Consider the following 16,573-nt stretch of genomic DNA (forward strand, 5'->3'; position numbering starts at 1 on the left):
CTAGCCTTTCTTCCTCACTAGCCCCACTTACACTGCCCTGCAGGGCAGTTTTACTCTGAAGAAGTACCTCTGCCAATCAAAGGAGCTGGGCTGGGAGACGTCAAAGTGGCAGCAAACACAGCAACACAGGAATTCAAGGCCCTACGACTGCCGTTGTCTCAAACACTAGGGGAGAGCTGGGGGGAGTGGTACAGTCCCCCCTGCCCTGCCCCACCAATACACACCCTTGAAGAAAGAGATAAATCATTCGAAGTAGGTCACTGTAGCTGGTTCCTTGTCCAAACCAGCGTCTACGTGGTGATCAACCCTTGACTACCCCCATGCTACCAAGCCAGGACCAATAACCCAGGGCCATCAGAGCAGGAGAGCGCATGAAGCAACCGCTGCGTAGATTATGACACTGAGCCCAGGGTGAGGCAGGAACCTGCCCAAGTTCACACGGCGAGGAGGTGGAAAAGCCCAGAGCAGGAACGCAGCTGCCACCTCTCCTGGCTCCCTGGCCTCCTCCTATGCAAGGAGAGCTCTGTGTCCCCCTGACTGTGCTCAGCCAGCCCTCTCTGACCAGCAGTGATCACCAGCCCCCAGCTTACCCACAGGCCCTGGATAGACAGCAGAGGTAGTGCCCTGACCGACGGCAGCCAGTCAGGTCCGGCCCCTTCCTGGAACCCAATCTGCCCGTCAGGCCCCGAGAAGCGGCCTGGAACAGGCCGGGTCAAGTCAACTCCCCTTGGCCAGCGTGTGCAGCCCAGGAATGATGCCAGGATTCCAGGTCAAGTGATCGGTGGGGGTTGCAGGGAGCTGGCCACAGGGCAGGAGGGAGGAAAGAGCTGGCAGGGGTCCCTGGGCCCCTCTTCAGAGCCCCCACAGCAGCTGAGCTCCGTGTCAGATGGCAGTCTTCAGGAGCTACTCCGGCCAATGGGCTGGGATCCTCAAAGGTGGGGCCTGCAATCACTCCCCTTTGACCCCAACACAGTGCCAGGCACACAAACAGGCACTCTAGAGAACGTGCATTGAACCAGCAAATGAGGTGGACAGCTGAGGGCTGGGGGGGTGTCCCATCCTGAGCAGCAGAGGCGGGGGCCTCAGCAATCAAGAAAATGAAACCTTTTTTCCTCTGACTTCATCTTCTATAATCACACACTCACGGTCTCTGACCTCAAGGCTTAGAAGCAGCGTACGGCAAGGGCCACCCCACGCACAGCGCTTGCTACTTGCTGGACATTTCCTTCTTATTTCTTCCCCAGGTCCAGCCTATAAGGTAGGTTACCCTCTTCATCTGAAGGCTTGCTGCTGCTGCTAAATCGCTTCAGTTGTGTCCGACTCTGTGCGACCCTATAGACGGCAGCCCACCAGGCTCCGCCGTCCCTAGGATTCTCCAGGCAAGAGTACTAGAGTGGGTTGCCATTTCCTTCTCCAGTGCATAGGATGGACTTTAAAAGTTTCCCAAGATATACTACTGTTAACAGTAGTATACAGGTGCAGCTGAGATTCCCACAAGGGCATACCATACTTCAGAGATTGCATTTTGAACCACCTTCATTCGTACAGCAAACACCGGTGAGCACCAGCTGTGTGCCAGGCACTTTCCTAAGTGCTCGAAACACAGCTATGAACAGAATCCGCCCAGATCCCTGAGAGCTTTCATGCTAATTAATGAGGAGACAAAAACCAACCAAACAACAGAATGTGGTAGTGTAGGGTCGGCACACTTTTTCTGTCGGAAAGACCAGAAGGTAAATATTTTCGGCTTTGCCAGCCGTATTGTTTTTGCAGCAACTCCTCAGCTCTGCAACGTGGGAGATATGTAAATGAGTGGGTGTGGTTACGTGCCAATAAAACTTTATTAATGGATGGTGAATTTAAAATTTCATATAATTTTCATGTGCCACAGATGTTAGTCTTTTGATTTTCTTTTTCAGTCACATTTAGAAACAGAGAAACTATTCTTAGCATACAGGCTACACACAAGCAGGTGGTGGCCCTGTTCTGGCCCGTGGGCTATATCTTGCCAACTCCTGGGAGACAAAACAGCTGGGGGGGTGTACGCAGGGAGGGACTTTAGACAGAGCGGTCAAGGAGGCCTCGCCTAAGGAGATGACACTGGTGCAGAGCCCTGAACGAGGCAGGCTGGCAGCCCTCTGCCCCTGGCGAGGGGAACAGCATGTGGAAAGGCCTGGTGGCGTGAATAGGGGGGCCAGTGGGGGTGGAGCGGCAGGAGAGAGGTCTCTATGGTTGATGGAACCAGATCATGCGGGCCTCCAAGCCCTGGGGAGGACGTTAGTCTAAATCTGACGTCAAACCACTGGGCTCTGGCCCTTACTAGCTTTGTGACCTCGGGCGAGTTCTCCAACTTCTCTGTGCCTCATTTCTTAAGAAAAAGGAGAATAATGATGGTGCCTGTTTTCAGAGGGTGGCAGGACTCTGTGAGCATAACGTCCCAAGGGAGTGTTGGCTTCTGATATTTGTACTCGAGTCAAGCTGGATGAAGCAGGACCTGGGAGAGGTGGTGACAACTTTGGTCAACTCACCCACAATGTCCACCACGTCTGGCCGGATGAGCGGCTCCCCGCCCGTGAGCCGGATCTTGTCCACGCCTTCTTTCACAAAGAGCCGGGCCAGGGTCAGGATCTCCTCTGTGGTCAGCAGGTCAGCCTTGGGGGTCAGAGGGACCCCCTCCTCGGGCATGCAGTATTGACCTGAGGGAAGGGAGGGGACGTGGAGGAAGGAAGTGACTGCAGCGGTCAGGCTGCGAGGCCTCCGGTCCCCAACTCGCCCACCATGCTGTAAGTTTCTCCGGAATCCCAACCCAGCTAGGAGGAGAAACCGGCCAAGTCTGAGGTGGCACAAACCCTAGGCTCACCTTCCTCTTCTACACCCCTCCCCATCTGGCCTTGATGTCCCTCAGTGGGTTAAAGGTGATGAACAAGCTGCCAGGGCAGCCTGGCTGGGGGTAAGGGCAGGCAGAGACTGACTCCCTCTGAGGGGCTGCTGGGCTGGGTCTGCCCGGAAGGCCAGGGCCCTGAGCCCATTCCTCCTGCCAGCATTCAGTTCCTTCACCTCATCTGGTTTTGACAAACAGTGGGCTCCACCTCTGTGTGTCCTGAGGTACAGGAGGCCAGGAGGTGCTCCCTGCCCTGGGCAAAGCCACTCCCTTCTGTGGCAACACGTGTTCTCACACCCAGGCTACGATCCTTCAGGTGACTGAACACCAGTCCCATTTCACAGACTGGAAGACTGAGGTACCACCTGTTCAGGGCAAGGCAGCAAAAGGGGATAATGAGGCGAGCCCTGGCTGGTGAGTGGGGCACCATTTCCTCCCTTCAGTTCCCGTGGGACAGGCTGACCAGCACTAGTGGTCAGGACCTGCGAGGGAGTCAGTCAGATTAAGGAAGGGTCTAGAATTGGTCTTTGACGATGGAACAGATTAGGTAAGAACATCAGAACATCAGTACTGCATGGGGTAAGTATTCTTAGGTTGCACATTTACGACACAGGCATGTGTTTATTGGAGCATGAAGTAAATACATTTCTTACTGTGAATTACAGTGAGAGGAAGGGAGGGAGGAAGGAAAGATGGAAGAAAGGCAGGACAGATGGACCCACACACTTTTGAAGTCCCTCCAGCAGTGGATCTGCCCCAGAGCTCTCTGTATGATGTTATGCAACGAGGACTGTGTACCAGCCTGGCCCCAGACAACTTGTCTCATGAAACTGGAGTGTTTTGTTGTACCCGGCAGTGCTGGCCATGGGCACTGGCCTATTTCACCTGTTTACAGTGCCTGGTGGGCTCCATGCCATGTCTTGCACTGTGCGGACCTCAGGGAATTAGGAGGGAGAGAGAAAGAGTCCTGAGCCCGTGGTAGGTCCCGGGTCAGCCTCGATCCTGAATCCAAAAGCAATTCTGTTCTCCAGCCTAATTCCAAGGAGAACCCAGCTTCCAGGATCATAAAACTCACTCTTGATCCCCACCTTGCCCCTGAACCCCACTTGACAGGCAAGGAAGAAGGCTGGGTGGAGTTTTCTAGAAAGAGGAATGGGGAGGAGGATTCCTGGACCGGGGGCGATTGCAGGGGCCACTGCAGCAGAGGGACAGGGGCCCAGAGAGGGCCCCCAGGGGGGTTACTCACATCTGAGGTTGCACCTCTCGGTGAGGGAGATCCGCAGGTAGCTGTGGCGCCGGCCGAAGCTGTCGGTGAGGAAGGCGGAGAAGGGGGCTGTGCGCTCCCTCTGGAACGGCACCTGCAATGGGATGGGAGGAACCACGGGCTTGGGGGCAGGCATGGGAAGAGCCCACCTCCAGGACCTGACCTCCCACCCCGCCGCCAACCACCCCCTCCCTCACCTCTGACACCCGCACACACTGCCTTTCCATCCATATGTGGGCTCCGTGGTTCTGGGGGTCTGGAAGTCTCCTCTCCTTCACAGGATGAGAGACAGGTCTAGAAGGAAGGACCTGCCCCTCCAAGCCCTGCAGTCTGCCCTGGGTGTGCGGGGCTTCTGCTGGGGTGCAGCTGCCTGCTGCCTGGGCATCAGGACAGGGCAAAGGGCACTAGACCCCAACGGGCCCCCACCTCCTCCCCATCACGCCTCCCTCAAAGGACGCCCATCCAGAAACAGCCATCCATAGCATCTTTTGGACAGGTCACCGGGAGGGCACGTGCCTCTCAGCACCCAACAAACATGTCCAGAAACAAGGAGGGAGGAGCAGGCAGCTGAGAGGGCCAGTGGCCTGGAACCACTTCTCCAATCCAGGCTTCCCCTTCCTTACCTTGAAAGTGAAAGTCACTCAGTTATGTCCGACTCTTTGCTACCCCATGGACTATACAGTCCATGGAATTCTCTAGGCCAGAATACTGGAATGGGCAGCCTTTCCCTTCTCCAGAGGATCTTCCCAACCCAGGGATTGAACCCAGGTCTCCGACATTGCAGGCGGATTCTTTACCAGCTGAGCCACAAGGGAAGCTCTCCTTACCTTGAGCTCAAAGCAATTACTCCTCGTGGCACAGGGGGTCACACAAACTGCCTCCCCCTTGGCGATGGGGGAGGTGCTCTCTGGACCCTTCCCACTGCCCAGGGGGACCCAACAGACCACACCCCCAGGAGCAGCTGGGAGCCGCAGCCAGCCAGGGTGGGTACACCTATGACGGGGGGCTCCCCTCCTGTAGAAGGCCCTGGGGTAAGGACAGTACAACCAGGGGAAGCCACAGAGGCAATGAGGCCACCAGCCCCAAGGAAGGGAGGATGGAGGTGCCAGGACGGCCCCCACGCTAACCCCATGCCCAGATTACATCAGTCCTTACCCTTCACCCACCCACTGCCAGAAGAGAGGAAAGCACCCACTGTTTGGCGTATAAGGGGGAGGGGATTGCTGGAGGCTGCTCACAAGGCGCAAACTCATCCTGGGGGAGAGAAAGGAGGCAGCCAACCTCCCTCCCCATTTCCCAAGTCTGAGCTCATCTGCTCTCTCTCCCCCATTCCCTTTACAGCAGGGGTCCCCAAAGTCCAGGCTGCAGACTGGTACCTCCTGTAAGATCAGTGGCAGCATTAGATTAGAAATAAAGTGCACAGTAAATGTAATGCACTTGAATCATCCTGAAACCATCCCCCGGGCCCCCAGCCCCAGTCTATAGAAAATTGTCTTCCATGAAATTGGTCCCTGGTGGCAAAAAGGTTGGGGACCCCTGCTTTAGAGCACAACCCTGGGTCATGACAGATGTTGATGATAACTGCCCCACAGAAATAATATCTGCAAGGCATCTTGAGATTTCCAAAGAACATTCTCTGCTCCATCCCCACACCTGCAAGGATTATGATAAACAATGCTTGGATGGGGCCCAAGAACACCCCTGGTGGAACCAGGACTCAAATCCAGGTCTTCTAAGTTCTTCAGTCTTTCTCCTAGTTGCATAGGGTGTGTCCAAGAAGGTACCCAGGATGGAACACAGGGCAGGGAGAAGTCATTTCTCTAGAGTCTTTAGAACAAAGAAATCATGACTGTGGTGGTCATCTGTGAGGTCTATGGATAGAGCTCTGGACTGGGGGCAAGAACCCCTGGTTTCCGGGCTCTTTGACAGACTGGCAAAGTTCTCTGACTCCCCTTGATCTGCTCTCCCAGCTATAAAACAAGGACAGGTATGGGCTAAAAGTGTCCTGCTGTAAAAGAGGGGGCTGGTCAGGATGCTGGCAGAGAAACACCCCAGATTATCACCATCTTATAACCTAACAAAGCAGGCCTCTGGAATGGATAAAGAAGATGTGGTACTTATACCCAATGGAAGATGACTCAGCCATAAAAAAGAACAAATAATGCCATTTGTAGCAACATGGATAGACCACCTAGAGACTGTCATGCTGAGTGAAGTCAGAGAAGGACAAATATCCTATCAATTACATGTGGAATCAAAAAAAAAAAAATGGTACAACTGAACTTATTTACAAAATAGGAAAAAAGTTACAGATGTAGAAAACAATCTTATGGGTGCCAAGGGAGAAAGGGGGAAAGGGATAAATTGGAAGACTTATAAAGGGGGGTTGACATACACACTCTTGTGTGCTGTGTGCTCAGCTGCTAAGTCATGTCTGACTCTTTTCGACTCCATGGACTGTAGCCTGCCAGGCTCCTCTCTCTGTCCATGGGGTTTTCCAGGCAAGAATGCCAGAGTGAGCTGCCATTTCCTTCCCCAGGGGATCTTCCTGATCCAGGGATCCAACTCGAAGCTTCTGCAGCAGGCGGATTCTTTTACCACTGAGCCACCAGGGAAGCCCGTACACACACTACCACATATAACGTAGGTCACTAACAAACACCTACTGCATGGCACAGGGAACTCCACTCGGTACTCTGTCATGGCCTATATGGGAAAAGAATCTAAAAAAGAGTGGATATATGTATAAGTGATGCACTTGGCTGTACAGCAGCTACAGCACATTGTAAATCAACTATATTCCAATAAAAAATTTTAAAAAATGTTTAAAAAAGAAAGCAAGCAGGTCTCTGGGTCTCCTGCAGTCCAGGAAAGAGAAACATTTACTTCAGGGACCTCCCCAGCCCTGGCTGCATGTTAGAACCATCTGGGGAGTTGAAGAAAAACATTCCCATGGAGACCAGTTGAACTCAGATCTCCAGGTGCTCCTGTTTTTCATCTTTCTGGGCGATTCTAATTTACAGCCAAGGTCAAGGGCCACTGATTGACTCAAGAGGCAGAAGGAATGAGAGAGAGAGAGAGAGCAGGGGGTGCTTCAGGCTTTTCCTGGGTCCATAAAACTGACCTCGCTCCGCTCACTCCAGGACTGGTTTCCCAATCCTCTAAGAAACTCTGCTCATGGTCCAGGGATGAGAAAGTAGCCGTCACTTCCCTGAATTGCAGTCTGAAATAATCACAAGAGTGCTCCCTCCTCCCTCCCTACTCACTCCACTGTCTTTCCACCCATACCCTTGGGAGTGGGGCAGGGACACACAGCAGAATCAAGAGTCCCATCCCCACTGGCCACCAGAGTCCAGGAGCCCAGACACCCAGGAGTCAACAGCTATTCACAATTCAGTAACTGGTTCATCACTCCAGGGCCCCTCCTCCCACTCACCAAGATGCCCTCCTCACCCTAATATGAACATCCTGGGGGAGGTGGCTGGGTGAGGGAGGAACCCAAATGAATCCCCGGAAGGGGAGCCAGTGAGCGGACAGAGGCGCATGACTCAGCAGAAACTGGAGAGGGGATGTGGAATGGGGCAACCCAGCATGGAATTAGGGCCTCTGTTCTGGCCAAGGGTGGGACAGGCCCGATTTCATTTTCGAAACCAAGAGAGACCTTATTTACATTCATTCAGATCATGCAGCCAGTACCTGAAGCAGCCTCCTAAACACACACAAAACACATCTGTCGTCTCCCTCTCCCTGCCAGGACTGCAAACTCATCATTTGGATATCAACATGCCCCATCCCTGCCTCCTCTCTCCTCCAACACTGCATGTCCTACTTTCATTCTTCCTTTTTTTTTTTCTTCTTTCCTTTCCTTTAAACCCCCTGGAGGGAAAAAATATTAGCACCAGTCAAAAGAGATTGGAATCTAGGAGGAATTACTGGGCAGATTTGACAGCGAAGCCTCTCACCCAGGAGAGGCTAGGACATGTCACAAGCAGAACACCTTTGGCTGCTCAGACTCCCTGGGCCCTGCCTGGGGTGGGAAGTCTTCCTGCCTGACTCAGCATCCCAGTGTCACAGCAGCTGTCGAACCACCTGTGTCAACGGACAGATAGGCAGGTCCGCAATCTGGAGAGAAAGGTGGTGTGTGTAAAACCCAGTTACACTGGGGTAGCCATTCATTTCTAGGCTGGTCTCTACTGTCAAAATGCTTTAGCCCCACATAGGGCCAAGAGGGAAAGGGTAAATGTATACACACAGCTAATTCACTCTGTTGTACAACATTGTAAAGCAACAATGTGTGTGTCAGTTGCTCGGTCGTGTCCGACTCTTTGCGACCCCATGGACTGTAGCCCGCCAGGCTCCTCTGTCTGTGGGATTCTCCAGACAAGAATACTGGAGTGGGTTGCCATGCCCTTCTCCAAAGTTTAAAACAAACAAACAAACATGGTTTAGCCTCTAATGGTGACTCTCAACTCTTGTTACACATTAAAATAACCTGAAGAACTTCTTAGTAGTACTGATGCCAGAGCCCCAGACCAAAGATTCTGTCTCAGCTGCTCTGAGTTGGGGCCCCAGCTTTGTTTGCAGTGTTCCTATTCTTCTCTGCAACCCAGGTTGAGAACCATTGGCCCAGCCACACCAGAATTCGGTGCCATGTTAATCCGGGTGATTGCAGTTCTGAGCACTGGCATTGGAGGCAGGCAAACCTGAACGACAGGCCCGGTTGCCTACTACCCTTTCAGCTTCAGCTTCCTCATCCATAAAGTATGGACAATGATCCTACCTGTCAACCGGAGGAGCTCCTGGCACACAGTAGGGGTTCAGGAAGAGACTGCTCCCATTCACTTAATCTAACTCCTACTTAGAAATATTCAGTCATCATAGAGCCATGGAGGGGCACTAGTTGTATACTCTGTGACTAGTTTTCCCACTCATGTCAGCTTCCCTAGTCTTGCAAAGCCCTACTTAATGGCAGAGGGCCCAAGGCTGGGGTTTCCAGACCTGCTCTCACACCACTTGAAGCAGGACAAACAGGGTCTGAGCCACCCAGGGACCATGGACACCAGTGTAAGTAACTGAGCACAAGGCAGCCAACCATGCGCTACTGGTTACATCTCGTCTCCTACTAGTGCAGACTGGGTGAGGTGGGGAAGGGGAGTAGGAAGGAGTCAGTTACAAGTGCCTTCCTTAGTATCCACTAACATCGGGCATTTGATTTAACTGATAAAGGCCAACCTCCAAATAGCTCTGGAGTGTAGATACCAGAGGAGCTAGGGGACAAAGAGGCAGGCCAAACCCAAATAACACTGGCCCAATTTACACCCACTTTGGGAAGAGGTATACCCAGGGATGTTCAAAAGTAATCTCTATTAAATGAGGGGATCTGGGCAAAGTGCCCAGCCCCAGGCCTTGACCTCCACTCTCCCTCCAGCCCCACCCTAAGTCTGAGGTCTGCACACCTGTAAGAACAGTCATACTTCACTGAAACGAAGCCTCTGAGGAGCTGGGCAGGTTGGACGTTCAGACAGCCCTCCAGAAAAGTCTGCTTTCCTCCCGAGGGTGACTGCCCCAGGCCTGGCCCGGCCATTCTCCTCATGTACCCAGTCCCTTCCTGCAGAAACCTCTCCAACACGTGTTCTTCCCGGCCCCCCGAATACCTAGGTGCCACTGGCACAGAGTCACCCTCTCCCCTGAACCAAGGCAGCATGCCCGGGACCTGAGGCCAGCCCCGTGTCACCCCAAAAAAGCCTGCATGGAGCCTGAGAGGAAGAAAAAGGGGTGTAGTGCTTGCAACTGTGGGAAGCCCTCTGTCCTGACTGTGCCAACCAGGCTGGCAGGGAGCTCTGTCTCCCCTACCCACCTCCCCGTGTACCCACTCACCTCCCCTGTCCACCTAGAGAAGCTCCTCAAGCTGCCAGTGGACCCAGCCCAAGGCCCCCTTCCACCAGCCTCGCAGCCAACTCCCTCCCCACACCTCACATCTCTCTCCTGCCCACACCCTGAGAGACAGATACCACCTCCGGGCTTCCCCTTGTCTCTCCCAGCACCTCCCATCCCAAACCAGACCTCCAGGGCACGGTGTGGGGAAAAGGCTCCCTGCTGGAAGGGAAGGAAGGTCAGGAATCCCAGGAACCACCCCCCCTTGCTCCCCACAACTGGCAAGCTCAGAGGATGGGCGGAACACACCTGTCTCCAAGACTCGCTCACCTCTGAGAGTCTTCGAAGGACATTCCATGCCCTCCCTCATTGCGTACAGATGGGCTGGCCACCCCCTGGTCTTAAAGACATGAAAGGAGGGGAAGCCACAGGCCCAGGAGCCAGGTCACACTGGGGGCACACTGAGTGTGAAAGCTTGGGGCGTCCTGTCCAGTGCTCTGTCACATGCTCCCTCACCAGGTCTGTTTCAAATGGCCCCAAATATCTGCTGACGCCACTGCCCTCAGAGCATCGGGTAAGCAGTGTACCTAGAAATACAGGGGAGCAACCTGTCTGCGGAGGATAACCCTGGTGGGAGATGTCCAGGGTGGGTGGTCTGTGATCAAACAGGTGACAGAATGAGTATCCTGAGTGTCCAGGTGGGAGGGGACTTATGGGACACAGCACGTGACAGTGGTGGCAAGGATAATAATTAAGACAAACGTGAAATACACATGCACAGCATGTACACGGGCCAGACTTTTCAAGTGTATATATACATTACATTAACTCCTTTCATGTCTATAACCACCCTAAGAAGTAGACACTGTCATTCCCATTTTACAGAGGAGAAGACTGAGGCACTGAGCGGTGAAGGGACTTGCTGAAGTTCACACACCTAATAAGTGGCAGGGCTGGGATTCAAATTGAGGCATTCTGCTCAAGTCCACCTTCCTATCTGCTAATGATACCTCCTCCCTCACAGTGTAAAGGAAAGGGCAGGAGCAGCCTCTCCCATCCTCTTCGCAGAAAAGAAGCTGGAGCACAGATGCGAAAGTCTGAGCTCCTGCTCACTTACTTTACAGCTCCCGGGGGTCCAGGGAAGTTCACATCCATGGGCTCCCTCACCTGAAGATACAAACTCGACTCACCTGAGGTGGTTTACTGTGAGGCCTCAGTGAGACCATAAATGAAGCCACTTAGCACAGGATGAAAAGTACAAAGTAAGTTAGGGGCTTGGGGTGGGGAGGAGAAACTTCCCTTTTCCGGAATTCTTTAAAGACCTCTCAGCCATCTTTGTTTTCCCATTTTTCCCTCCATGACGTTCAGAGTTCAAGAATTTGGACACACTTCACCTCCCAGCAATGCAATCTGCTTATCTAAGGATCCTGAGGGTGAGGAGGGAGGTCAGAATTGGGGAAAGCAATTTAGCCTGAGCCCCTCCTCCTGATTGAGCAACAGCAAGTGCTCAATCTGTTGATCTGCTGAGCCCCTGAACCCGAAGTCCTGTGCCAGGTGGTAGGAAAGGAATGACCAAATGGACCCAGAAAAGGTTCCACCAAATAAAAAGAGATGCTTCTCCCAAAATGATACCCTGACAACATGGGCAAAACAAATTGAAAACTTGTCACCCCCAAAATCCCTGAGAGATACTGTTAAGGACTCGGGCGGGGGTGTCTATCCTAACCCTAAAGAGAGAGCCAATTCCCAAACCTGCAAGAGCCCAGGTTCTGGGCTCCACTCTGCTCCAGAATCAGGCTGAACCCTCCCAAGGGAAATGAAGATGAACTACAAAGAGTCAGTGAAGGACGGGTCACACAGCCAGGTGACTACAAAGCGACATTTTTAGTCAGTGCCACATTATGAAGTAGGTGTCACAAAAACACCTGATCACACAGACAACCTCCCCGGGGGGTACAGTGAGGAAACTGTTTAAGGAAGAAGCTGTTTAAGGGTGTGAGGCAGGGCTGAGAGGGGTGCTAATAACATCACACTGACCCCAGAGTCCTGCCCGCCTGCTCCCCTATCTCTGGGAGTCACTCAGATCTGGAAGGAGATTGCCTGGCCGGGTGGGCAGGGAAGCTTTTGAGTCAGACCCCAGGGAGCAACCCCACCCCGCTACGCCCAGCTGGGATTCCAGGTGGGACTGGGCGGTCGATCTAGAGAACATCTTTCCACACCTCTCCCTGTACCCCTAATTAGGCGCCGAGGGGGGTCCCTCCCAGGAGCGGACACCACTTTCAGAAGCAGCTGCCGCGGAGGGGCCGGGGTGCTTCTGGGCAGCGAGCTGCCTGGCCACTGCCTCCCCCAGGAAAAGTGTGGATACGGACGGGCTCACCTCCACGACAGGCTCCCCAGGGCATGGCTGCGTCACCGGAGCCCCCGAGCTGCAGCTCCGGACACCGGCTCTCAGGACCCGCCGCACCACCCGGGACACTGGCTGGGCCGCCATTGAAGCCTGCTGGCGGTGCAAGATCCCACAGGGTAGCCGATTCGGGAGAACGCTAGCCCGAGACGCGCCGCCCCGGGTCCTCGAGGCACGGGCGGGGTAGGGGCGGGCCCCGAGCAGCCAATCGGCGTGGGCGCCGTGCCGCGCGGCCTTCTGGGAGTTGTAGTCCACTCCCGCGGCTACTTTCCCCTGGCAGGCTGTGCTCTATCTAGGGAGGGCTTGGAAAATGCCAAGTTCAAACTCAGCCAAAGATCCTGAGTCTTTTCCTACGAGCAGCTCTGGACTTTGTGCCAGTCTTATACCACGACCTAAGTGCTTTAGGGCCAGGTGAGTGAAATTTAAGGAGGTGCCATAAAAGTAGATTTTCAACATAATGTTTTAATGCAATATCTCAAAAAGTCAGAATGCAAAAAAAAAAAACAAAAACACAATGAACAAAATATCAACATCTTACATAAAAAGATCTGAGGAAAAAAAGACATAAATGAGTAATAGCTGTAGGCTTTTCCCTCACAATCTTTCTAGCATTATCAGCCATTTCTCCCCAAAGTATGTCCTGCATTCCCTGACACAGGATTAGTGGCCATTTCCTCAACTGTGCTTTCCTACCTATGCACCTCTGCCCATCTCTGCTGATTTAAAGGTCATCCATGCTCAGATGCAGAAGAAATTCCATTTCACTAACCTTAACAGTGCCCTAAGCCCTAAACACATACTCAACCAAATGTTCTCTTTTCCTGAAACTTTTAGGCTTTTATTTCTTCCTTTGTCATAAATCCTTTAACCTATTATGGTATGTACTATAGTTTTATATATATTTGTAATGCTCCTATACCCAGTGACTGCAGTCTTCTAGAAAGAAGAGATCAATGCTCACGGTCATTTTTGTATCACCTACAGTGCTCAGCACAGTGCTTTTCCCATAGTTAGTGCCCCAAAGGACACTAACAATCTTGGCATCTGTGTTTAAAAACATATGTAGCAAGAAGTCATAGAATAATTCAGATATCATCTTTGGAATGCTCCCTACACACCAAACACCATGCTAAGTACCACTTAATACTTACAATAGTCTTATAGTTAATAGAATGTCAGCTTTGCAACTTAGGAAACAGAAGCTTGGAGAGGATAGGTAATTTTTCCAGAGTCACATGGTTGATAGCTGGCAAAACTGGGATTTAAACCCAAGACAATATGATTCCTAAAGTCAAGATTCAGTATGTATCAGGAATTGGGGAGAAGGATCCCTTTCTCTCTCTCAAAAACAAAGAACATAGTCTTTAAAACTTTCCATGGAATGCACCCTCAGTAATGAATCTATGTACTAAGAATCCTTACACTCAAATAAGCCTATCTGTTATATCACTATGGAACTGCAAGAACCAAACACTGAAAAACATCATAGGAAACTCACCTTTAGTTTGAAGCTAAAATCACCCTAGCTTTTCTGAAAGTCTCACTGCATTTGTACAAGTCAATGATTGTCAGTTATCTTTTCCTCTCCACTAGTCTTATCAGTTTTTTAAGACCAGGAACTGTATCCTTATTTCCTAATACAGACTTGGTAGTTAGTATGTTTCAGGCAAAGTTCAGACAATATATGCAGGGGTTGAAGGTGTGTTTGGGTACATTTGAAACAGTGGGACAGGCCTGATGGAAATCTATTTGAAAAGGGCCTGAGAACCCATTCAAGCTCTGTCCACAGCTAAGTTTGATACCTGTCTTCCCTCCTCCCAACACCCTCCCCCCCAAACAAGGACCCAGGACAAAACTTTTGAAAGCAACCAAGATGTCCTTCAGTGGGTAAATGGGTTAATAAGCTGTGGTACATCTAGACAATGCAATATTATTTCAATGCTAAAAGGAAATAAGCTAATGATCCATGAAAAGATATGGAGGAACCTTAAATGCATGCTACTAAGCGAAAGAAACCAATCTGAAAAGGCTACATGTGACTGTATGTTTCCAACTATAGAACATTCTGGAAAAGGCAGAACTATGACAAGAGTAAAAAGATCAGTGGTTGCCAGGGTTTAGCGGGGAAGGATCAATAGGTGGAGCACAGAGGATTTTTAGGACGGTGAAAGTATTCCCTATAATACCACAGTGATGGTACAGATCATTATTCGTCTGTCCAAAAACACAGGACGTATCAATACAACACTAAGAATTAACCAAATTGTAAATGATGAACTTTGGATAGTTATGTTGTGTCAGCATAGATTCATCAGTTGTAACATGTACCACCCTGGCGGGGGATGTCGACAGTAGACAAGCCTGTGTATGTGTGGAGGCAGTGCGTATGTAGAAAATCTCTGTACCTTTTTCCTAATATTTCTGTGAACCTAAAACTTCTCTAAAAAACAAAATCTTTATTCAACAAAAACCCACAATTGGTTTTCTGGCTATATGACCATTGCCTCTCTCATAATAGAAGCCTCAAGTATGCAGCCCTCTACACTCATTCAAATCCCTCTTCACTCCGTCAGTAGCTGTGGGACTCTGCAAATTTAGGCATTTTAATTAAGCAATGAAATAAAAAAAAGTTTTGAAAAATATTACTTCAACAATTCATTTAATGTCTATGTTGTTTGGACCTTATTCATGCTGTTCTCCATTTGCCTCTCCAGATTCTCTGTGACCTTCCCCACCCTGCTCTGAGGACTAGAACATTGGTGTCTACTAGCTGTTTGAAGGCATCACCCAAGCATCCTTATCTCTGGTTTCCTGCCTAGCAGGAGGCACAGTCAGGGGTTTAGAGATGAGAAAGAGAGAGAAGTCAGAGTGTCTATTCCTCCTGCCTGTTTTGCTGTGGTCTGGCACTGACTGTCCTTTTCTACGGCTGTAATTAAATGGCCCTTCCATCATGAGTCCAGTAACACCAGGTCCAACACCGTTTCTAGCCATTGTCCCTTCAAGCTGGGGTGGTGTTGGCTTTCCTCTGTTGATGGTTACAGATGCCTCAGTGTCCCTGTTAGCCACCTGAACTCTGCCCACACCTCAAAAATGATCCCTTGGAAAATCCCACCTAAATGTACTGTCGGTTTCTTTCTGGTTCCAAGACTGATAAAGGAGTCAAGGATTTTTCCCTCCCATAGTAGCCTAGATTCACCCTTGTTGATAGTGGTAATTACAATAGAGTGACGGTTTATCTACGTGCCTTCTGCAATATAAGCTCTTTGAGGGCTGCTGCCAAACCAATCCCAACATGTCAATGGCTGAAAACCACACGTGTTTCTCAAATGTGTTACATGCCCAGTAAGGGTTAGCTGAAAATTGTTTCTCACCGGTGTTGTCCTGACTCTGAGCCCCAGGTTAATGGGGGAGCTGATATCCACACAGAACGTGTGGAGAGAGAAGGAGTGTGCAGAGGAGCAAAACCAGCTCTTAGAGCCTTTTCCTGGGAAAGGCCACACATCATTCTGCTGCAAGGAAGTCATGTGGCTACATATAATTTCAAAAGCTTAGCTTCCTGGCAGAGAGGGGAAGTAGATATTGGTGAACAGAAAAAATTTTACCCAGGGAACAAACTTCCCCTTGTGTTTTAATGCAATATCATCCAAGCTGTTCTGTTCCTCTGGACAACTCTAGCCTTTATTCATTCCTGTGGATTGCATTATATACTGAAACCAGCCATGGAGGTTTTATGTGTCTGCACATGTCACCATAGTCCCAGTGCTATGAAGTGCTGACTTCAGCATTTAGTTGTCTGTCATCAGCAAAATTAGCGGGGAGAGTTTGTAGTATGTCTTTAATTCAGTGGTTCTTAAAGTGTGGGTTTCCAAGGTCAGTTGTCTTCCTAATACTGCTAAGATACTATCTGCCTTTTCCATTCTCACGCTCCTATGGCTCTATAGAGGAATTTTAAACAGGTTATGCAATAGTGGATTCAAAACAGATTGAATGCAAAAGCAGATATGAAAATCCAGCTGGCTTCTATGAAGCTCAACAAAGAGATCTGCAAAAATGGAACACAATGCCACCTTTCTTCCCAATTTTTGGAAAATATAGATATTTTAGTAAAAATGCTTATAATAGGTATTGATTTTGTTATTTTTAAATGAGT

General features: G+C 50.7%; 1 protein-coding gene across 10 annotated transcripts in view; it reads right to left on the reverse strand.

Moving 5' to 3' along the window:
* The window catches only part of MOCS1 (molybdenum cofactor synthesis 1), a 386,238-nt gene that overhangs the window by 21,328 nt on the left and 348,337 nt on the right, over positions 1 to 16,573 (reverse strand). For 4 of the 10 annotated variants that reach the window (XM_081523253.1, XM_081523252.1, XM_081523254.1 and 1 more), the window contains 2 exons: positions 4,128 to 4,239; positions 2,529 to 2,696 (listed from right to left, as the gene is read on the reverse strand). In XM_081523253.1, the coding sequence (XP_081379379.1) occupies positions 2,529 to 2,685 (157 nt within the window). In that variant the 5' untranslated portion in view covers positions 2,686 to 2,696; positions 4,128 to 4,239. Of the gene's footprint in view, positions 1 to 2,528; positions 2,697 to 4,127; positions 4,240 to 4,435; positions 4,454 to 6,584; positions 6,594 to 8,873; positions 8,895 to 12,396; positions 12,591 to 16,573 lie in introns of those variants that run through there. The other 6 variants (XM_081523248.1, XM_081523245.1, XM_081523251.1 and 3 more) reach the window with 3 other exon arrangements.

Source organism: Giraffa tippelskirchi, chromosome 8 (genome assembly GCF_054371585.1).
Source record: "Giraffa tippelskirchi isolate mGirTip1 chromosome 8, T2T-mGirTip1v1.2.pri, whole genome shotgun sequence".
Taxonomy (NCBI): domain Eukaryota; kingdom Metazoa; phylum Chordata; class Mammalia; order Artiodactyla; family Giraffidae; genus Giraffa; species Giraffa tippelskirchi.